Genomic DNA, 24,883 nt, shown 5'->3' with positions numbered 1-24,883 from the left:
AGTGTCAGTTTTCTCAGCTAGTATCCCATAAATGAAGCACGGAACATTCTTAAACATTCAGGATTGAGGTTCTTTTTGATGAAATGAAGGCAATAAGGCAGAAATTTACTGTGGGCCCTCTGGAAAGCTCACCTATTTCGCCCAACAATTACTAGAAAGAGAGTAATTATTGTCCAATGATTACTTGCAGACAGGTAGGAACAGCTTGAAATAAAAATACACATCATATATTATTTTCTTTCTTTATGATGGCAGTAAAAGGCATGCTCAGATTTTATTGTACAACAAATACTCTTTTATGAATTTAAGGCTATAATTATAGTACATAATTGTTTTTATTTCTAAAAATTGTTTGTTATGTTATGTTGGTTCTGTTGACAAATAACACAGAAGTATAGGAACTTGGTCAAACATCTCAAACACATAATAATAATAAATGTTACATTTATGTACACTCACATATACATGAATATACATTTATCAGAAATATATTTTAAAAATATGTATCAATTTAGGTATTATTACATATTCACACATTCCAGTTTTTAATTCCCGCTTTCTTTATCTATCCTTGGTTAATGCTCTGTACAATGATACTGACCACACACACATAATTTTGACTCCTTTCAAAGCAGTCTCTCAATAAACAGGCTTAAGATTCAAGATTGAGGTTACAGTTATATCTTATGATTGTTGTTCCCATGAGACATTTGCTTCCTAAAGAATGGCTGAACATGTATACATAGTATTAGACTTTTACTACTGAATTTAACTGACAATTAGCACCACGTCTATTGAGATGGTTTTTATTTCCAGTACATCAAGACATCACAGTTGTATGTGGATCATAGTGTCAGCACTGGTGCTATTTGGCCTTTGGTCGCTGTGGGCTTGCAGACATGTTACGAGCTTTGATGCGTGCTTGAAGAGTAAGCAAGAGTCCAGCTAACACATCATGGCTGTGAAGTTTTTTGCCAAACAGCAGTCTCTTTACAGAATCGTCATATGTTAGCAGTGCCACCATATTCTGCAGCAGAAAGCCTTGACAGTACTCCAGCAGTTCACTGGCATTATAAACCTGAAAAATGTAAAAAGCCAATTTAATGTGAGAATGGAGATTTCATCAAAATTGATGCAAAAGAGATATAAATATATTATTTGTCTTTATAATTGCTCAACTATCAATATTACGAACAAAATCCTCCAAAAATGTGGAATGAGTCAGGGTATGCATTAATAAAGAGAAGCAGCTGTTAGTCAAGAATTAATACAGTGTTTACCCCACTTAAACTTTAATATACTTTTGCACTTTTAATTAAACATCGATGTGCAATGTAACTGTAGGTGAGTGCAAACTTTGTGATTTGGCTTTTGTTTGGCAACTTGTATGTCAATTTTAAATTCTGCAATGCAGTGCTAGAAACTAGTGATAAGGATGTAAATTAGTCTAACACCAATACTTTGAGGTGGTAAAACTTTAATTCAGTTTGCATCTTTTATCTTAGTATAGCACACAAGGTAGCTTTTGCATGGCTTACTATAATAAGTATTTTGAACCTGTGAAAGTGTGAGATGCTGGAAAGTTAAATATTCATATGTAATGGTACCAATAGTGTGAGAAGACGAATTGGTATCTACATTACTGCGGTAAATGCAGTGTTGGTGGGGAGAAAATGAAGGAAACTTTGCTTCTCAACATATTACTAGTGTGAGAAGTTCCATATTATTCTGTAGGGGGTATAACGGGCAAGAAGTGACCAGCTCATTTAGCATATCCTCTCTTCTGATGTCTTCCATCATACTTTGTAATTATCTTATCTGAGTAGTTTCTCTACATAACTAATCCTGCTATACTGCCACCCATTTTCACTTTAATGCCTTGTTGAATTCACAATTGCTGTTACAGTTTAAAATCTTCAAACACCAAGAAGGAGTTGTGCAACATAATCAGAAGTTGGTAGACAAGATTTTACACCTGAATGATGATATATATTCAAATTTGTGCCAGTTGCATGAGAGTGGCAACAGCGGTGCCACTATAAGGAGGCAAATCAGGTCTGCTTTAACTACACACTGTAACAGTTCTGAGCATTACTTACCTTTGAGATTGAATGTGGTGAATTTTAGTCGAGAATGACTTCAAGGTGACAAAGACACCATTTTCAATGCTTCCCTGAGTTTGAACGAGATCACATAATAGGGCTGTGAGAAGGTGAGTGTTCCTTCTGTGATAGTGCACAAAGACTTGTCAGGAAATTAGCCACTGTATGTGATTAGTGCGGTTGGATGAGAATGTACAGTCACATGATGACTGGGCTTTGGACAGCCGTATGATACTACCGAGATGGAGGACTATCGTGTTAGGCATTTGGCTCTGGTGCATTGCACTGCCTGTGCAACAGCAGTTTGAGCAGCAATTGGCAGCACAGTGACACAATGAAGTGTTACAGATCAGTTACTTCAAGGGCAGGTCTGAGCCAAACAGCCTGTATTGTGTATTCCACTGGCCAAAAATCACCGCCATTTGCTGCTTCAGTGGTGTCAATTGACAGCTCATTGGAGGCCTGTGTTGGTTAGGAGGAGGCCAATTGAAGGCCTGCAACCAACCTGTTTGCATCCTAAACAGACAGGACCTACACCTGGAATTACGGTCTGAGGTGTAATTTTGTGTAGCAGCACGAGCACTCTTGTGTTTATCACATGAACCCTGACTGCATATTTGGATGCCAATATGATATTCGACCTCCTATGCTAACCCCCCCTCCCCCCCCAATGAACCAGTGACCTTGCCATTGGTGGGGAGGCCTGCACGCCTCCTCAGCGATACAGATAGACGTACCGTAGGTGCAACCACCATGGAGGGGTATCTCTTGAGAGGCCAGACAAACATGTGGTTCCTGAAAAGGGGCAGCAGCCTTTTCAGTAGTTGCAGGGGCAACAGTCTGGAAAATTGACTGATCTGGCCTTGTAACATTAACCAAAATGGCCTTGCTGTGCTGGTACTGTGAACGGCTGAAAGCAAGGGGAACTACAGCCATAATTTTTCCCAAGGGCATGCACCTTTACTATATGGTTAAATGATGATGGCGTCCTCTTGGGTAAAATATTGTGGAGGTAAAATAGTCCCCCATTTGGATCTCTGGGTGGGGACTACTTAGGAGGACATCTTTATCAGGAGAAAGAAAATTGGCATTCTATGGATTGGAGTGTGGAATGTCAGATCCCTTAATCAGGCAGGTAGATTAGAAAACTTAAAAAGGGAAATGGATAGTTTAAAGTTAGACATAGTGGGGATTAATGAAGTTCGATGGCAGGAGGAACAAGACTTCTCATCATGTGAATACAGGGTTATAAGTACAAAATCAAATAGGGCTACTGCAGGAGTAGGTTTAATAATGAATAGGAAAATAGGAATGCAGGTAAGCTACTACAAACAGCATAGTGAATACACAATTGCAGCAAAGATAGACATGAAGCCCATGCCTACCCCACAGGACAAGTTTATATGCCAACCAGCTCCACAGATGACGAAGAGATTGATGAAATGTATGATAAAAGAAATTATTCAGATAGTGAAGGGAAACGAAAATTTAATAGTCATGGGTGACTGGAATTTGATCGTAAGAAAAGGAAGAGAAGGAAACATAGTAGGTGGATATGGAAAGGGCGTAAGGAATGAAGGAGGAAGACTCCTGGTAGAATTTTGCACAGAGCATAACTTAATCATAGCTAACGCATGGTTAAAGAATCATGAAAGAAGGCTGTATACATGGAAGAGGCCTGGAGATTCTGGATTGTTTCAGATATATTATGTAATGGTAAGACAGAGATTTAGGAACCACGTTTTAAATTGTAAGACATTTCTGGGGGTAGATGTGGACTCTGACCACAATCTATTGGTAATGAACTATAGATTAAAACTGAAGAAACTGCAAAAAGGTGGGAATTTAAGGAGATGGGACCTGGATAAACTGAAAGAGCCAGAGGTTGTAGAGAGTTTCAGAGAGAGCATTGGGGAACGACTGACAAGAACAGGGGAAAGAAGTACAGTAGAAGAAGAATGGGTAGCTTTGAGAGATGAAATAGTGAAGGCAGCAGAGGATCAAGTAGGTAAAATCTTTGGGTAACAGAAGAAATATTGAATTTAATTGATGAAAGGAGAAAATATAAAAACACAGTAAATAAAATAGGAAAAAAGGAATACAAACATCTCAAAAATGAGATCAGACCTTGGGGAAGATTAGTTTGGATTCCATAGAAATGATGGAACACGTGAGGCAATACTGACCCTATGACTTATCTTAGAAGACAGATCAAGGAAAGGTAAACCTATGTTTCTAGCATTTGTAGACTTGTTTTGACAATGTTGACTGGAATACTCTCTTTCAAATCTGAAGGTGGCAGGGATCAAATGCAGGGAGCAAAAGGCTATTTACAATTTGTACAGAAACCAGATGGCAGTTATAAGAGTCGAGGGATATGAAAGAGAAGCAGTGATTGGGAAGGGAGTGAGACAGGGTAGTAGCCTATCCCCGATGTTATTCAATCTGTATATTGAGCAAGCAGTAAAGGAAACAAAAGAAAAATTCAGAGTAGGAATTAAAATCCATGGAGAAGAAATAAAAACTTTGAGGTTCGCCAATGACATTGTAATTCTGTCGGCGACAGCAGAGGACCTGGAAGTGCAGCTGAATGGAATGGACAGTGGCTTGAATGGAGGATATAAGATGAACATCAACAAAAGCAAAACGAGGATAATGGAATGTAGTCGAATTAAATTGGGTGATGCTGTGGGAATTAGATTAGGAAATAAGATGCTTAAAGTAGTAAAGGAGTTTTGCTATTTGGGAAGCAAAATAACTGAGGATGGTTGAAGTAGAGAGGATATAAAATGTAGACTGGCAATGGCAAGGAAAGAGTTTCTGAAAGAGAGAAATTTGTTAACATCAAGTATAGATTTAAGTGTCAGGAAGTCGTTTCTGAAAGTATTTGTATGGAGTGTAGCCATGTATGGAAGTGAAACGTGGACGATAAATAGTTTAGACAGGAAGAGAATAGAATCTTTCAAAATGTGGTGCTACGGAAGAATGCTGAAGATCATATGGGTAGATCACATAACTAATGAGGAGGTACCGAATAGAATTGGCAAGAAGAGAAATTTGTCGCAAAACTTGACTAGAAGAAGGGATCAGTTGGTAGGACATGTTCTGGGGCATCAAGGGATCACCAATTTAGTATTGGCGGGCAGCATGGAGGGTAAAAATTGTAGAGGGAGACCAAGAGATGAATACACTAAGCAGATTCAGAAGGATGTAGGTTTCAGTAGGTACTGAGAGATGAATAAGCTTGCACAGGATAGAGTAGCATGGAGACCTGCATCAAACCAGTCTCTGGACTGAAGACCACAACAACGACATGCTGCCCTTCATGAACAGCATTCCAGGGGATGTTTTTAACAGGATAACATTCGCCCACATAATGCTTTTGCAACCAAATGTGGTCTTCAGAGTGTCAACATCTTGCCATGGCCTGCTCAATCACCAGATCTGCCTTCCATTGAGCACATTTAGAACATAATCCGACGACAACTCCAGTGTCATCCACAAACAGCATTACCTGTTCCTGTATCAACTGACCACACAACAGGAATGGAACTCTATCGCAAAAACTGACATCCGGCATCTGTTCAACACAATGCATGCACATTTGTATGCTTCCATTCAACATTGTGGCGGTTACATTGGTTATTAATATACCAGCATTTCACATTGCAATGGCTTATTTTGGCCTTACATTAACCTGTGATCTTGCAATGTTAATCATTTAAGAATGTTACCTATACAAATGTTTTCCTGAACTTGAATTACTCAACATTAATTATTTTTTGGTGTTGTGGTTTTTTTTCCATGTGTGTATTACAGCACATATAAATGGAATGGAACCTCAATCAAAGAAAGTAGAGGCTACTTTGGAACCCTTGGGTAGTGAAATTGCTACAGATAATAGAGATCTGATGGATGAAAAGCCACTTTCCTCTATCAATACTAATAAGTTACTATTGTCAGTTACTGCTGACAGATTAGTATCATCAGTTACTACTGACAGATTTTTACCTTCTGTTCCTTCTGAGAACTTACCGTCATCTTTAAATACTGAATGTGCCAGCTGCCGTCAATATTGAGGTTTGATGTCATCATCATCATCATCATCATCATCCCCATCATCATCATGACTAGCTAATACTGTAACATTGCTAGCTACTGTTACTATAGAGACTTCACCAGCATCAGCTGTCACTAAGAATATGCTACCTCTGAGTATTATTGAAATTTATCATTTCCTGTTGTTACAGTTATGCTCTTCTATTACTAAAAGATTACTAATGAAAATTTTATTACCTGATACTATTAATGATATCTTATGTTACTGATATTGCAGTACTATTTGAGGCTGGTGCCTTATTAATGAATAATAGAAGTAAGTGTATTACTACACAGTATGAAAATATTAATACTTACTTACTTAAGCTTTGATTATGTTACACGTGAAGTATCAGACAGTTAGATCATTCCCATTTTGGGCAAAATGTGCGCACTCTACGTGAGGAAACATTATTACAACAAGACTGAATTTACTATTGTCAACAAACCAGAGAGAACTTAATAGAAAATCTCACATCTGGTTGCTATAATTGCACATATTATTTTTTTTATATACCAATACCAGAGGCATTTTGTAATATTGTGGCTCTGGACCACATTGGCTCACAGCCTTCTGGCCCGGGAGAGCAGTAGGCACTTTCACAGGCATGCATTTGTTCAGCTGACACACAATTAGTGACGAGAGATATTACAGACATGACATAGCGATAAGATGTAATTTCAAATTTGTGACATAGCCTTACCAAATGAACAGCAACCTTAATTTCAAAATTTAGGGTATTGAAGTATCTACAGGATTTTCAAACCATGTTTGGTCAGCTAGGGAAGTAAACATTTGCATTGCAACAATTTAAGATAACATATTTAGGAAGTTTCATAGATAACAATGTGTTTTTTTTTAACTGTAGCGAACTGTTATGAAATAAGAAAAGCTTATTTGATAACCATAGAGTGAAGAATATTAACACAATTTTCAGTTTTTGAAAATAAACTGTAACTGGGTAGATAAAAAAAATATACTCGCTAAGCAATGGCAGAAGAACACACACATATAAAGGTTAAGGTGAGAGCTTAGAGGTGGAAGACAGTGTAATAAGCAAGACAGAGATTACTGATGAAACATTGTGCAGGAGTTAATAACAGCAGAAAGCTGTAGCTCATTGTATGTGGTAGAGGTGCAGGATGGGGAAAAGTAGACAGACCAGAAAATAAAAGGTATAGAAACTAAAAGGGAACAAAGAAAGGAACAATTACTGAGAATAAATCAAAGAAATAAACATAAATTAAGACTAGGTGGATGGTAGGTGAGAACTAAGGATATGTTGTAATGCCACTTCCCACCTGCAGACTTCTGAGAATCTAGTGTGGGGAAGAATCCAAATGGCACATGCAGTGAAACAGGCATTGCATTCATGATTATCATGTTGTAGAGAATGCTCTGCCACATGACAGTTGTGGCCTTGGTGCCTGTTTCACCACAAAGTCTCCAGCATTGTGGTTATCAATTGCAGCAATTATCTGGCTGATGGTCTCCCTCAGCTGTCATAAATGTACACCTACAAACGCTGACACAGTAATGCTATTCCAGAAATTGAGCAGTCCCTCCTCAAATCTTAGGTCCTCCCCTGAGTCTGTCCATCTCCTCACTCCCACCACTCCAACCTCCAATGTGTTTCCCAAAACTGATAAATCCAACCACCCATAACGCCTTGTTGTGGCTGGTTACTGTGCTCCCAAAGAGAGAACCTTCACTCTCAAGGACTAGCACCTCAACCTATTTTCTGTAACCTGCCCTCCTCTATATAAGACACCAATTACTTCCTCCACCAACTCTCCGCAGTTCCCATTCCTTTATCATCCAGTGCCCCTTCTAGACTAACATCCCCAATGCCCATGGACTTGCCCCTACTGAACACTGTCTTTCTCAGCACACATCTGACACTAAACCCACTAACGCCTTTCTGGTCGCCTGACCAACTATATCTTCACCCACAATTATTTCTCCTTTGAAGGCAGCACACCACCCACAAACAAATCTGGGGTACAGAAACAGGCATCTGCATGGTACTATCCTACGCCAACCTGTTTATGATTCTAGAGGAATCCTTCCTGCCGGACGCTGCGGCCGAGCAGTTCTAGGTGCTTCAGTCTGGAACCGCGAGACCACTACGTTCGCAGGATCGAATCCTGCCTCAGGCATGGATGTGTGTGATGTCCTTAGGTTAGTTAGGTTTAAGTAGTTCTAAGTTCTAGGGGGCTGATGACCTCAGATGTTAAGTCCCATAGTGCTCAGAGCCATTTGAATCATTTTTTAAAATCCTTCCTGGCCATTCAGAATCCCAAACTGCTCATCTGGTTCAGATTTACTGATGACATCCTTGTGATCTGGACTGACACTGAGGATGCACTATCCACATTCGTCGAGAACCTCAACATCTTCTCCCCCTTTGTTTCACTGTCCACCTCAATCCAACAAGCAACTCTCTTTGGGGGTTGACCTCCACCTCAAGGATGGCTACATCATTACCTCCACCCACATCTAACCTACCAACCACCAACAATAACTCCACTTTGACAGCTGCCACCCATTCCATACCAAGAAGTCCCTTCCATATGGCCTGGCCATCCTTGGTCATTGCATCTGTAATGATAAGTGGTGCCTCTCCAAATATGCCCAGGATCTAATTGAGGCCTTCACAGGCTGAAATTACCCTCTCAGCCTTGTTCAGAAACAAATCTCTCATGCCTTATCTCTCAGTACCACCCAGTACTGGAATAGCTGAATCACATTCTCCGACAGGATTTCAACTACCTGTCATCATGCTCTGAAATGAGAAATATCCTCTCCTCTATCTTTCTCACCCATCCCACAGTGGTATTCCACCATCCACTAAACATATGCAATATCCTCGTCTCTCCCTTTGGGGGTGGGAGGTGGATGGGTATTGGTAACCTCACCAGATGGCAATGCACTGAAAAACCAGGCAATAGCAGTAGTAGATCTTCCTTTTTAACTCAATGTGCAAGTTTCTTTTCTTTTCTTTTTTTTTTTAAAATTGAGAGACCTTTGGTGTAGTTAAATGAACTGGGGCAAGCAATTCCCATGTGGGCAATGGTACTGTCCACACTCCAATTTAGAATGATGTTGCTACTACAGAGTTAAACATATGAATATAGAAATGCTCGAGAAAAATATTGTTTGATTTACTTCTCAAATATGGTTCCATTGAAAGCATTTGTTAGTTTACAGACATTTAGTGGATCTACTTGTGTTGGCCTGTAGCGATAGGTAAATAAAGAGCCATTTTATTCTTTCTGTTAGCATTGTAAAATCTAAATGGAAACACCTTAGAAAGAGAGAACAATTAAAAATAGGCAAGATGAGGCCTGGTGATCCAGAAAAAAAGTCTTCTGAAATGCAGTTCCACTTGTCCTTAGGTTCATATTATACTTTTTTAAAAGTTAATATTTCCCTTGAGCTGTGCGCACTTCTTTTGATGTGAAGACAGGTTTGATCTACAACATGTAATTATTTGCAGTCTGTGGAACTACAATGATCTAGAACTACAAAAACAAAATTTCAAAAAGTATCATGCAGGCATATTGGGTAAAATGCCTTGGATAACATTTAGCATATCAGCCACAATTGTATGTAGAAACATCTATTAAAATCTTTGTACTTTTGGCATCTGCTGCATTTTATCTCCACATATAAAGTAAATAAGTGGAATGTCACAGGCTTATATTATATTCTGTCCACATCAAAAGCTTGTTTTACATTAATTTATTTATGGAATATTTTTCATTTCTACATACAGCTATGTAATGTATACAAACTGCCTGCTGGCTTCTGTCTCGGGTTTTTCGGCCGACGAACTGAGACAGAAGCTAACAGGCAGTTTGTCAACAAGTGGCAATGAAAGCCTTAACAATTTTGAATGTAATGTAAATTCCACTTAATGTAAATTCTGCAATAATTAATTGCTTGCCTTTTACAGTGTAAAGTGCGAACCTTTGTAAGAACGCAGATGATGATTGTATGGTTTAAAGGGCTCGCTAAGGGAAGATTCATATATATTTGGAGTTTGTGTTCACAGATGATTAAAACTGCATGAGGGTACAATGCTAGGCTGGCTACGATCAATAGTAATTCATTTTCTATACTGTACAGTTTGACACTGCATTGAACCTGCATGGAACCCCATCAGTTTGAGATACGGCTTTAGTACCGTTCAATAAAACTCATTCACTTGTGAATGGAGATTGATATCAATGTCACTATCAGCTTCAAAAGTCTTTTGTACTTACAGCTACATTTCATTCACAGTAATATGTGGTCTAGAAGGTAGCAGATGGTAAGCTACTTGCTATCACCTTTTATCAATACAATATTTGTATGTTTACTTGACAAATAGTGTCATTTCGCAATGCTTATTATGAATTATGTAAAACTAAGATGGCACTCTACCAGATGTAAAAAAGCCAGTTTTCAAACCAAATACTTTCTTCAACATTGAATGGAAAACATTATGGAACTAAAAAGTAATGTGAAATGATAAGTTGCCTTTTCTGTTTTGAGCAATACTAAATATTTTGCCTCCTGAAGGTAAGTACTATTTGTTGAAACATATTTCTACATCATTTGGTATTATAGGTAATTTTCCAGTTTGGATGACTTCCCCAAGGCATTTAAATTTCTGAGCTTGACTGATTTTTTACCAAATTCTATTTTTAGCAACTAGGGTCTATTCAAAATTTTGGCCATAATTTCTGCCAGCTAAGCTCAGTGGTAAGACACTGCAGCAAATACTAGGATGCTTCTTTTGAAGAGGAAATGGCTAATTTCCCTTCCCATCCTTCCCAATCTGAGTTTGGTTTCATCTTTAACGAGCCCACTGTTGACTGAACATCTATACAACTAAACAGCTATCCCAGTCCATGAGTCTTGGTTTGCCTATCTAATGGCTTCTAAGGGCAACAAAAATTTCACATAATTATTGTCTGAGTTTAAAAATTTAAAAATCTGTCATAATTACACATTAAGGGATACAATCTTATGTTAAAGGCTTAACACAATAAAACAATTATTACAATTAGCAACTGTGTATACTTATAGGCAGCTAACTCACCGCATACAAGTATCCAGATTATATTTTCCATTATTTGAGAATGCGAGTACTTAGTGACTTGCAACAAACTTTACACATAATATACCCCCCTCCTCTGTCTGTCTCTCTCTCTCTCTCTCTCTCTCTCTCTCTCTCTCTCTCTCTCACACACACACAAACACACACACACACACACACACATGCGCGCGCGAAATGGAAAATGTTTATCTCTTACTACATTACCACGGATCATAAAGTGAAACTGCAGCTTCAAGCAAGACAATTAAATTTACTACTTCTTTAATACTAAGCTAGTTTAATACTAACCCTGTTTGCAACACATTCTGCAGACAGAATCCACATACACCACTGAAAGAATTCTCCCCCCTCCAAATAAAATCTTACATAAGCTCTTTGTCCATCAGAAATCACCCTCCTTTTCATCTATTCTCAACTTACCAAAACAGAAAAGATCACATGGGACAAGGTCTGAGTGTCACAAAGTTGAAAGCCTACTACAGCTAAATACATATTTTCCAATGTGCTGAGACAATGACAAAAAAACCACCTAACAAGTATCTTCCTAGATGATGGTGTAAAGCATTTCTGAGACTGGAAATGTGAACTAATCGACACATCACTTCTCAGACTTTCAATTGAATAAACCCATACCTGAAAGAAAATGGCCACCACCGTCAGCAAGACAGAACATGATTTTCATACTACAGCAGGTGCCCTCATTTTGAAATACCTGTGCCTTGTTTTTGTCTGTTACAACACAAAAGTAACCACCCCAGCCGCTAAAAAGTTCTTTATTTTACTCGTAACCAGTTTCAGCTTTTAATGTGTATACTAACATCTGGATGCAGCTATGAAATTGCAGAGTGCCTTTAAAGAAAGCTGCAAATAACAACACAGTATATATCTAGGAAGCTGGTGTTTCTTAATGTGCACTGCTTGATGAATGTCTTTTACCCTGGATTTTTGCAGGTGGCCATAAATTTCTGTTTCTTCATATATATCAATAAAGTACCACTTCTTTACTGTGTGAAGAATTACAAGGTAGTTTTAAATACTGGGCACCATGTGACTACCTTGTATGAGATCAATGCTGTAGGTGAATTTCCTTCCTGTGTTTTTCCTTTTTAATACTGTGTATTCCTTGCAACATGTTTCAAAATTCCTTCCCATCTGCCCAATGTAGCTAGCATTACAGTCAGAGCAGTAGATTTTGTATGCACCACTGTTTTGTTATGAGACATGCATTAAAAGAGTTAGCAGTGAAGGTTGTGAATAATATGCAAAATATACATTATGTTTGACCAATAATTAACATTGACCTGGACACGGAATCCCCTACAAGTATTTTACAATTTCATTAAATTTAACAACTATCTTTAATTTTTTGTGGTAAAACACACAATTTAAAATTTCAAACATGTAAATATAGATTTCCTTTTAATGCTAAAACATGCCAGTTTTTTAATGTATCAAATTGTATAGTTTATAATAGGGAAACATTCCACGCGGGAAAAATATATTTAGAAACAAAGATGATGTGACTTACCATACGAAAGCGCTGGCAGGTCGATAGAAACACAAACAAACACATACATACACACAAAATTCTAGCTTTCGCAACCAATGGTTGCTTCGTCAGGAAAGAGGGAAGGAGAGGGAAAGACGAAAGGATGTGGGTTTTAAGGGAGAGGGTAAGGAGTCATTCCAATCCCGGGAGCGGAAAGACTTACCTTAGGGGGAAAAAAGGACAGGTATACACTCGCACACACACTCACACATATCCATCCGCACATACACAGACACAAGCAGACTACAAAATGGCTTCTACACAAAAGCCAACATTAGTTGTGGAGTAAAATAATAAAAAGGATAACTCTTTAACAACTCAACTGGTTATTCATCAATTCCGTACACAATCACAGAGCAGAAGCACTCTCCAAACAGAGAGAAACTAATAATATGGGAAGGATTCTTTACACTTAACAATGCAGTTCATAAACTCTAGCTTTTTTAAAGCAATTAAGCCAACTGCTCCACTGCAACAGAAAGAAAGTTGCACATTTTTATGTGGTCTTCTAGTATGGTGAGAATGGTAGCAGACGTAGACGGCCCTGAAGAATCGTTCTGTGTTACAATAGAATGACCACTGACACCCTTTCACTAACTTTTGGTGTGTAATCTCTTCATTAACAGGTGATGATGGTAGCTGGTATGAGTGGGGAGAAACCTCTACACTCTCAGAGTTATCAGATCATCTGAATATGGTTGAATGTTACAGATAATCTTCTCAAAGCTTGATGGAAAATGTCTTGAAGCACTATCTGTCATTTCGCAACAAAAATTATACTGCAAATATCTCTTATTTTCATCTTTGTTTCAAAAAACATATAAGGATGTCAATGGACCATGCTTATGGCAAAATACTGTGTATCTCCAGTTCTTGGTTACACATATAGATGTACAGACGGACTATGCTTACGAAGAACAGACTGCTTGCACATGCTTGTATTTGCAGAAAAGCTTGCCTTGACAGTATTTAATTAACAATAAGCAACAAATAGAAACAGTAAGAGAATAAATGACCCAAGAGATCATCTCTGCATTGTGACAATTATAACGTTTTCGCCATGTGTCGGGTACTTCAATACTGAATATGGTCACATGCTGTGGACCGAGTTCATCATTAAAAGTTTGCACACTAAACTGTCAGGATATAAAACTCACAAATTATTAGAAAGCACAGAGGATGGAGTATTTGCAATGCACTTCAATTTTGTCAAATTTATTGCAGTAAGTTATAATACAAATACGAAATATTTAAACTGCATTGTAAATCAAAATTCCAAAACACACTTGATTTTCATAAATACTGATACTAGAATCCTATCTGGATTTTTACAATACTAAAATAATATATAAAAGATAGGAAATCACTTTCAGAGAAAAGTAGACATTAAAGCTGACCTTCTATGCAAAGGTTTCAAAAGAACTCACAAGTTCATATTCTTTGTACTTTTAAAAACAAGAATGATGAATTGTACTTTTATAGCTTTTGATCACTACATAATTGTAGAATTATTATGTGAAAATCACCAACATCTTTTTTGTATTTAGCATAAATTTAGTCTTTCAGTGGTCACCTGTGTAAGGGGGTTAAAATATAAACACTCTGAACTAAGTTTTGCATGAACAAGCCAGAAAGAGAGAAGCAGTTTGTATCTACATCTACATCCATACTCCGCAAGCCACGTGACAGTGTGTGGCAGAGGATACCTTCAGTGCCTCTATCGGTTCTCCCTTCTAGTCCAGTCTCGTATTGTTCGTGGAAAGAAGGATTGTCGGTATGCTTCTGTGTGGGTTCTAATCTCTCTGATTTTATCCTCATGGTCTCTTCGTGAGATATACATAGGAGGGAGCAGTATACTGCTTGACTCTTCGGTGAAGGTATGTTCTCGAAACTTTAACAAAAGCCCGTACCGAGCTACTGAGCATCTCTCCTGCAGAGTCTTCCACTGGAGTTTATCTATCATCTCCGTAACGCTTATACGATTACTAAATGATCCTGTAATGAAGCGTGCTGCTCTCCGTTGGATCTTCTCTATCTCTTCTATCAACCCTATCTGGTACGGATCCCACACTGCTGAGCAGTATTCAAGCAGTGAGCGAACAAGTGTACTGTAACATACTTCCTTTGTTTTCGGATTGCATTTCCTTAGGATTCTCCCAATGAATCTCAGTCTGGCATCTGCTTTACCAACGACCAACTTTATATGATCATTCCATTTTAAATCACTCCTAATGCGTACTCCCAGATAATTTATGGAATTAACTGCTTCCAGTTGCTGACCTGCTATTTTGTAGCTAAATGATAAGGGATCTATCTTTCTATGTATTCGCAGCACATTACACTTGTCTACATTGAGATTCAATTGCCATTCCCTGCACCATGCGTCAATTTGCTGCAGATCCTCTTGCATTTCAGTACAATTTTCCATTGTTACAATCTCTCGATACACCACAGCATCATCTGCGAAAAGCCTCAGTGAACTTCCGATGTCATCCACAAGGTCATTTATGTATATTGTGAATAGCAACGGTCCTATGACACTCCCCTGCGGCACACCTGAAATCACTCTTACTTCGGAAGACTTCTCTCCATTGAGAATGACATGCTGCGTTCTGTTATCTAGGAACTCTTCAATCCAATCACACAATTGGTCTGATGGTCCATATGCTCTTACTTTGTTCATTAAACAACTGTGGGGAACTGTATCGAATGCCTTGCGGAAGTCAAGAAACACGGCATCTACCTGGGAACCTGTGTCTATGGCCCTCTGAGTCTCGTGGACGAATAGTGCGAGCTGGGTTTCACACGACCGTCTTTTTCGAAACCCATGCTGATTCCTACAGAGTAGATTTCTAGTCTCCAGAAAAGTCATTATACTCGAACATAATATGTGTTCCAAAATTCTACAACTGATCGACGTTAGAGATATAGGTCTATAGTTATGCACATCTGTTCAATGTCCCTTCCTGAAAACGGGGATAACCTGTGCCCTTTTCCAATCCTTTGGAACGCAACGCTCTTCTAGAGACCTACGGTACACCGCTGCAAGAAGGGGGGCAAGTTCCTTCGTGGACTCTGTGTAAAATCGAACTGGTATCCCATCAGGTCCAGCGGCCTTTCCTCTTTTGAGCGATTTTAATTGTTTCTCTATCCCTCTGTCGACTATTTTGATATCTACCATTTTTTCATCTGTGCAACAATCTAGAGAAGGAACTGCAGTGCAGTCTTCCTCTGTGAAAGAGCTTTGGAAAAAGACATTTAGTATTTTGGCCTTTAGTCTGTCATCCGCTGTTTCAGTACCATTGTGGTCACAGAGTGTCTGGACATTTTGTTTTGATCCACCTACCGCTTTGACATAAGACCAAAATTTCTTAGGATTTTCTGCCAAGTCAGAACATAGAACTTTACTTTTGAATTCATTGAATGCCTCTCGCATAGCCCTCCTCACACTACATTTCGTTTCGCGTAATTTTTGTTTGTCTGCAAAGCTTTGGCTATGTTTATGTTTGCTGTGAAGTTCCCTTTGCTTCCGCAGCAATTTTCTAACTTGGTTGTTGTACCACGGTGGCTCTTTTCCATCTCTTACGATCTTGCTTGGCACATACTCATCTAACACATATTGTATGATGGTTTTGAACTTTGTCCACTGACCCTCAACACTATCTGTACTTGAGACAAAACTTTTGTGTTGAGCCATCAGGTACTATGTAATCTGCTTTTTGTCACTTTTGCCAAACAGAAAAATCTTCCTACCTTTTTTAATATTTCTATTTACGGCTGAAATCATGTTACAGAATGTAAAGATATTTTTGTAGAGTTCACTTATGTTCAAAGTATTGTGCAATATTGGCAATTATTATGAAATGTTCATCACCTCAAATAATATGTGTGGAGTCTGCTGACCGAATAACCCAGGAGTCTTTAAAATTGATGACAGATCTCTTATTTCTGGCAAACATCTGCAACGTATCCTGAGCTCCACAACATGGAGAAGACAAATGTGCAGTTTTGGAGCCAATGAGAACACTGAGAGCTGAGGTAAGTTTCATGAGCAGGCTTGGTTTTTCTTGCAAAGTATGGAGTTGGTAGTGCTGGACTCATGTCAAGAGTGAAGGCACATGCTAATTCCAGTTTAGGTTTCGAGAAAGCTACATCTACACTTTAAAGTAAGTGGCAGAGGGTACATCCCATTGTGCCAGCTATACTATCTGGAATTACAGGCCTAGTCTGTGTAATTAATAATTACTGCAATTGTGTTTTTATTGCCAAAATAGGATTTTTAAAAAAAAGCCAAAAAGACTTCCTTCAACAGGTTGGATGTATGTAAAATATTCGATAGAGGATTTATTTAATTACGGACACATATATTTGACTGACAGTCTGTAATATACAGATAGGTATTTGTTAGCAGCCTCTCTCATACAAGAACGAAATGTTAGCTTCAGATTTTCAGTACAATGAGTTTGGAAGTATCTGCATCAGTTATGGAATTGTTTGATTAAAAATCTTAAAAGGTGACCATGAGAACTGAACCTCTGAAAATTAAATGGCTTCATTTGGATAATGAAAATATTTACTATGTCAAGTGTGAAGTTAGACAAATTGTAATAATATAGTTGTAGTAGCACCACAACTAACGCAAAAGAATTCAACAGGTGACAATTAAAGAATATCATAGATGTCAGCTTCTGTTGAATGCAGCAAATATAAATAATAGAGTAGTACGCGGAATTGCCAGATAATATGCAAAATGTGCTTCAGTGCAGAGGTGTAATTAAATGTTACTCAAATATGATGTCACAAAATAATTATTTATAGTGTGTATGCTATTTTACAGGCAGAAGGTGTGAAATATGGCTAGCTAAGGACAGTAAAGTTACCCAATAAAAGCAGCAAAAATTTATGATATATATACAACTAACTTTTTTAAAAAAAGGTGGGGGCAGTAATGATCCTGTAGTCATATGTCATACTCTAATAAGATAGCAGTATGTGATGTAAAGCCATCAGCCAGTATATCTTAAGCTAACTGGCTCAGTGGCTATAAACTGAAACCATTCAAGTTGTTAGGTAAAGTAAAGGCATCACAATGTCTCCTCAAGAAATGCTGTTAATATTTAAATTTTAGTAGTAAGATGTTTCCAACATTTGTTTTCTTTCTAACACTTTCTTGTTCTTAATGAGTACTTGTCTTGAAGGAAACCTCCAAAGTATATGTTATGGTAACAAAAGAAAGAGGATAAAGCTCTTGGAAGAAATATGTAGTCTTCATTCATAATGCCCAAGATGACAGAGTATCTTTAATGATGAATATGAGCTGTTACAGTAAATGTTTTTTTCTGGAGAACTTTCAAGAAAAATTTTCTGCATTCAATTGCAATTTAAACTAATAATTCTTGAAACTGTTAATTTCCTTTTAATCTAACATAGTAGCACCTTTTAAGCTACCAATTACCTAACAACAACATACAAGTGGCAAGAGAGAGGATTAGACGGACATAAATAATTGAATGAAAGCACTGTTAACATGTTGACCGCCACAAGGCCCCTGGTGGCCACAGCAAAGCCTTACGCCTGACATCGTGTGCCCACTGGCACTCACAACAGAAACTCACACCTGTTGATGTGAGGCAGTGAAACATCCATCACTATGCATGCAGCAGTCAATGTGCTAAATCAGGAAAGCTAGAAGCAGCAGTGGCAGGAATCAAGAAGCGTGCAAATGTTTTGAACTATAACATAGGTATTAAAATACAAACAGTTTACCTTGGCATGTATATACATAGACACAATGTTGTCTAGGTCAACCATTCCAGAGCACTGTGCTTCACAAAATCTCAGCAAGCCATCAAGTTGGAAGAAGTTTGCAGCAGCCATAAGCTCAAGCACATCTGCTGGCTCTACTCGTAAACCTTCACAGCCTCCGTGATACAAATACTGCATCACTAACTGCAGAATACAAAGACAAAAAGAATATATATTAATGGGAATGACTATCCAGTTTTAATTAATTTTGCACATTTTCAGGCCATATTTTTATGCAAACAAATTACCATATGCCTTTAATAGAACTATATTATTTCTGATTAGTGTGATTGCTGCTGTACCTGGAATATGTGATATCGTATATCATTTATATGCACAACTGGGGGATTTCCATCACAGAGTTTAGAACTAAGCATGGCTCTGAATCTTGGTGACCATGTGACAAGTACTATTTTATGTCCATAAAACACCCGTCCTTCCACTCTGAACTGCACGTCACTTAATTCTGGATTATTTACAAACTTGGGGTCTATTCTTGTACCACCAGAAAAAGAAGTATCTCTAATGGCTTTAATTGCTTCCCAGCCGTAGCATGTTGAAAATATATCAGCCAACAATAATATTGTGCCTTCATTCTGTAAAAAATACAAGAAAAGTTAGCAATTAGAAAATTTCAAAAGTTGAAGTACCATCACTGTTCAAAAACTTAAAAACATTGAGGAAATATTGTATTTTAGGCCTCAGCTTACCTTTACACAAAGTAGTATATCACAATACAACTGAAAGTTGCATATTGTTCCATATGTAGAATTCAGAGGATTATGGTATTTATAATGCAAGATTCTGAGTGTAGTGTGGCATAAAAAAGAACATCCACTGACAATGTACAATTAATTTGAAACTTTGTCAGTATTTAGTCAACTGTACAACTGTCTTAATATTAATTAATCTAATTCTGATCATATAATTTGAGCACCCACAGCTTTTGAATGAAGAGTTATCACACAATATTTTATTTCAACTCTATTGGAGGATAGTTAATTCTGTGATAAGGAAAAATCAGTAGAGACAATTGTTGAAATTATAAAGGATGGCCAGTACTAAACCTCAGGAGGTGCAACTCACAGTAAAGCTGGCAGAAACACTTAAAATAGAAAACAGTACTCCTACCATCCTTGCTTCCTTCCCTCTTTACAACATATGGGTGTGAGTGACCTGCTGCCCCTCTCGTATGAGAAAGGATACTAGAAGTAATATTTTCTAGTCTAAGTGTTTCTTTTGTTTGTACTCAAGACACAACTCCTGAATGTAAACACTGCCCAGCTTTACTGTCTTTGTAATTTCATTGAAGGGTAGCTCTATCAAAGGTTTCAATTTTCATTAGATAAGTAATATCATTCGACATAAAAGTTTTCTGGGTATGGTACCGCGTCAAAATGTATAAAACTACTGCTTCTGGAGAAAAACCAAATTTTTGGCCACAGCTGCAGCAGCCTTCTTCTGGGTCTAATCGTGCATTCTAGCTATGCAGTGTCCTTTATATTTTGTTGTTACAGTTCGCTGCGCATGCCATTACATCATAATTTTAAAAAGGTAGTTAGTTTCATTGGTCACTTAAGGAAGAAGGAGAGGGAACTTCATTTTAATAGGTTATTGCGATCGAGGGAGAACGTAACCTCTGTCATCTCTTGGCTCTTGTGTTTATGTGCCACGATTGGTGGTCACCGTCAAATGAGAAGTTAGCTTCTGTTTACCAATAGCTGGACGTTGGTCGCGCGGCGGTAGTTATTCACCAGTAGCGCTCGTGCCTCGTGTTGACAGTGTGGTCTGTTGGGCTCTGATTGCTGGCAGCCAAGGTGGGTCAAGCCTGAGTCCATCCTCCCTATTCATGTTATTAGGGTGTTTAAGTATTTTGATGGCCTCTCTGATTTTGCGTTTCGTCATAACCGGCTGCTTGGCCAACACACAGGTTTCGCTGAATTTTATTTCTTTTCTGCAGTCTTGCTGATGTTCTGCCACTGCAGATTTGTTGTGTTGCTCCAGACGACTATAGTGCTCATGTTCCCAAATGTGCATTGCTGTTCGCCTACCAGTCTTGCCGATGTATGCCTCTCCACATTCGCATTCCACCTCGTAAACGCCTGCAATGTGTAATTCATCCACCTTGTCCTTAGTGGAGCCTAGCACATCCTGTCTCCTATGACCACTATAGAAGACAGGCTGCACCCCAACGCAGCGAAGGTGTTTGCCCATTCGACCAGTAGCATTTTTCACATAAGGTAAGCGCACTGTTGGCTGCGGTTTGTCTATTTCTTGCTTATCTTTCTTACTTGTGTTCGTTGGCAAGACAGTAGTTTTATACATTGTGCTTTAGTTTGGTTTATATGAAACAAGACAATTTTGATGTAATGGCAGCCTCCACATACCATTTATTATACAAAGTTTATTTTTTCACATAAAAGTTTCTGTCGTGTTTATAAGTTTCAGTTGCTACACTGAATAATTAGTGGCACTTCTCAACATTAAACAAGAAGTACATGTCATTGCCTTGGATGACATAATCATCTCTTCTGATAGAGTTTTAGATGTGACAAGAGTTCTTCATAGGCCATTGCTTGCACTGTCTTTCTGTTTCTGAAGCTTTTGTTTACAAATTATAGCATCATCTGGATGCATACTTTTGTACAGGAATACAGAATGCAATAACTTTCAACACTGCAAACAGATCTTGCTTCTGTTAAGCCAGTCTTAGGTGTTTAATAACATTCTTAATAAAAGTTTACATTATATTTCTGTGGCATCCAGCCAAGGTAGGTTGTTAAACTTTGCCTGCATACTATCGCCCCTTCTCCTTCCTCTGTCTTCTATCTTTCTCATATTGAATCTGGTTAGTGTTAGCTTTTGAGACACAGTATAACAACACCAATAGAAATATGTTCTGGGGTCTAACAGACACTCTTTGGAGGGGATTGAAAAGGATGTCAAAGCTTACACTAAGCCCAGAGTAATTGATGACAAGATTTTCCTTCGCCAGCAAATAGAAGCAATTGCTTTTTACACAAAATTATGTATACATAGGGACAGAAAAATTTTGCATAAATGATAAAGTGATGAAATTGGCAACTTTTAGCAAAATAATGCTAAATTAGATGTTACTGCAAAATACTGGGAAATTTTGTCATTTTCCCATTTAAAAAAAATGTTACAAATCTGAGGATGACAATATACTGATAGCTATTCAATACTTAAATTGCAAATTCTGACTTCTTTATTCTCCAAGGTTGAGGTTTGTGTATGATCTTAAGATGACAGTTTATTTCTTGTTTAACAAACTATGATGTGACATCAAAAACAGCACCAAAATTGGGAAAAAAATAAAAAATGCAGAAAAGGAAAAAAATACCAAAATTGGGAAAAAATTAGCACAGGGAAAATATGAACAAATTTGACAAAAATATCATCAAAATTGGCCTAAAACAACACAGAATTTATCAAAAAATAACAATTAATTTGTATATAAAATAAAACAATTTTTTCCTGTCTCTATGTACAAACTGTCTACAAACGGAAGAGAAAAAAGAATGAAATCTGACTGAAAACAGACACTGTCCATTTGTGATGCTCATTCGTTCATAGTGAGTCAAGATACACATTTCCATACAAAAGCAGCCACTGGAAGCAACTTTAGAGAATACTAACGATAAATTGTACTACTCAAAATTGATAATCATCGGTATTAATTCCAGATTACTTTAGGAGAAAATTGCAAAAAAGGAGGAGGAGGAGGAGAAGAAGATGAAAAAGAAGAAGCATTGCTCCTCACCTTACAATACTCAGCTGCTAGTTGCACATACTACTTACACTAAGCATTCATATCATATAACTGATTGAAACCACTTTAGCTGTCTATGAACAGGTGGCAGGGGCGTGCCACCCATGTGTGTGATGCAGTACACAGATACGAGCTTTGCAGAGAGCCCCCTCCCTGACTGTGGCTAGAAAAAACTGTTGGTGCCTTTTAATGAAATGGAATATTTGGAAATGGTGTCATGCAGAACAATACATAACAAAACAAGAAGTCAAAATGTGGCATTTGGATGGTTTCATATATTGTGTTATTGATCAGCTACTCTTCAGCGTCAAAGAAGGCAGTTCCACTGATGCAGAGATGGGCGTAGTAGTATTGGCGAGATACTATGCCACATAAAGTGTAAGATTATTATTATATGCAAGCATAAACCACTGAGGCTCCTTGGGAAATAAAATCCAGTAAGGTAATAGCAAACATGGAAGAACAAACTGTGTAATGTTTACATCAGAATTGTTTTTGGTAATTTTGAAAAACCAATTACTTGGCTTCTGTTGATGTTATAAGCATGTCTGGTGTGATTTTTCTCAATTAAACATAGAAACAATGGCATTTACAGTTTTATTATGTGTATGGTACAGATGAGATCTTTTTTTTACTATCAAAAACACGGAAATTACATTGTACTTGTTAGTTCGTTATTGATATTGTATGACTGGTTAGTTATTTACTAACCGATAGAATGGCTTTGTGGCAACTCATGTAGTTTAATTGCTTGTCTGGGTGAATATGAGCTTTGGCCTCCTAGTTCTGATAGGCACATGTTGATAAAAATCAGTATACTGTCTTATATTTGCAACTGCTAATAACTTCAGAGATCTGACAGTTATGGCATTATAGCAGCATGGCAAAATTTTGTTGTATTGTCTGTATGCCACCACAGAAACAAATTAATAGCTTCTAAGTAATACACCTGAATACAAAGATCTATATAGTGCTTTCACGAAACCCTGTTACGTTGTGTGCAATTTCTACTATAGCTGCTGGTTGACAGCACCTTACAGCAGCATTGTATGGGAGACTGACAAAACATATATAATAACCTTGGACAAATCACCCCCATCGCTCAGCAACAGCCTGATGCTTTTGGGAATCATTAGCCAGAGCATTTTTCCTCACAAAAGTCCCACCCATTCACTCCCCCACTGAACAATTAGTATTTTGATAATGCACAATATTTCGCCTACAATAATCACAATGGCAGATATGTTTAATGCAGTTGTGAAATTTTGAAGAGCTCCAAATTGAATCAGATTAGCAATTCCAGTTTCATAAAATTCAGGGTGTCTTTTTACATTGAAGCACCTAAAATAAATTTTTTGAAACTTCCTGTTTTACACAGTAGTTAGATCTTCAAATTATTCTTATGAAGGGTACTACTGCAAATAAGTTTTCAGTTCATTTCTTTGGAAATAACTGGAAGATCTGCTACAATTATTATAATGATGGTTTTATGTCACACCTCCGTGCCATTGTGTCCATTGAAAATTTCAACAAGCAAAATTCCTTATTTAATGTATCAATCAAAACTTCTGTGAAGTAAATTAATGAAAGCATTCTCAATTGTCTTGGAACTTTCTTCTTCCAATTTATCAAGAATCAAATGAGAAGATGAAAACTGCCACCAAATGTCGCCCACTTCCCTGTGCAAATCCATTGTTGGATGTATTATTTCAATACCATGTCCATTTATACTTCTCAGGCAATATCACTTTATCTTGATGCACATAATAAAATTTTGGATAATTGAACATGCATTACACTACAACCATTTTACTTTCATTCATGTATTGAGGCGTATTCATTGTATTGAGTAAGACAATGGTTTATGTGAAAGTAAGACATTTTTGAGGAATGTCAATGTGAATAAAATACTATAAAGTAGTGTTTGCATGTGTGAGAAGTGGGGAAGGGGTGCTAGAAATTATCACAAGGGGCTACAAAATTCCTTCAAACCAGCTGTGCATGTCAGCCACATTTGGAGAACTGGTTGGCTATTTTCTGTTGCTGATTGTTACCAGCCTCAGCAATCACTATGGCCATTTTTCTCCTACTTATTATGTTGTACAACAGCTTTGAAATTCATTTCATATTCTTTGCTACAAACGAGAAGCATATTTGATTGGCTCTACAATGGAAATTTACAAATCTATGTTACTGACTGAAATTTGTACTGTAGCATTTGATGTGTAACAAATGCCTCTTAGTTGGCAGTGGTCAGCAAGAAACACCTAATCATTTGTGCTTCTACATTCTCTCCTACCCTTGTTGCTTAGCTATTGTACCTCTGCATCCTCCCTGTCCCCTGATGTAATTGGTCGGCTATTCAAGTACTTACAGTACGAGTTGGAGATGAACCTACTACTTACGTCTGTCTACATTTGTGTACTAT

The 24,883-nt window shown here is 37.7% G+C and overlaps 1 protein-coding gene across 2 annotated transcripts in view; it reads right to left on the bottom strand.

The window, feature by feature from the left end:
• Positions 1-297: 297 nt before the first annotated feature.
• LOC126473368 (ankyrin repeat and BTB/POZ domain-containing protein 2) overlaps positions 298-24,883 on the bottom strand; it is a 661,367-nt gene continuing 636,781 nt past the window's right edge. For both annotated transcript variants that reach the window (XM_050100375.1, XM_050100376.1), the window contains 3 exons: positions 18,965-19,258; positions 18,624-18,806; positions 298-1,078 (listed from right to left, as the gene is read on the bottom strand). In XM_050100375.1, the coding sequence (XP_049956332.1) occupies positions 866-1,078; positions 18,624-18,806; positions 18,965-19,258 (690 nt within the window). In that variant the 3' untranslated portion in view covers positions 298-865. The remainder of the gene's footprint in view (positions 1,079-18,623; positions 18,807-18,964; positions 19,259-24,883) is intronic.

Source organism: Schistocerca serialis, chromosome 4, assembly GCF_023864345.2.
Source record: "Schistocerca serialis cubense isolate TAMUIC-IGC-003099 chromosome 4, iqSchSeri2.2, whole genome shotgun sequence".
NCBI classification, from domain to species: domain Eukaryota; kingdom Metazoa; phylum Arthropoda; class Insecta; order Orthoptera; family Acrididae; genus Schistocerca; species Schistocerca serialis.
The sequence above is the reverse complement of the archived record's forward strand: the minus strand, read 5'-3'. Positions and strand labels throughout refer to the sequence as shown.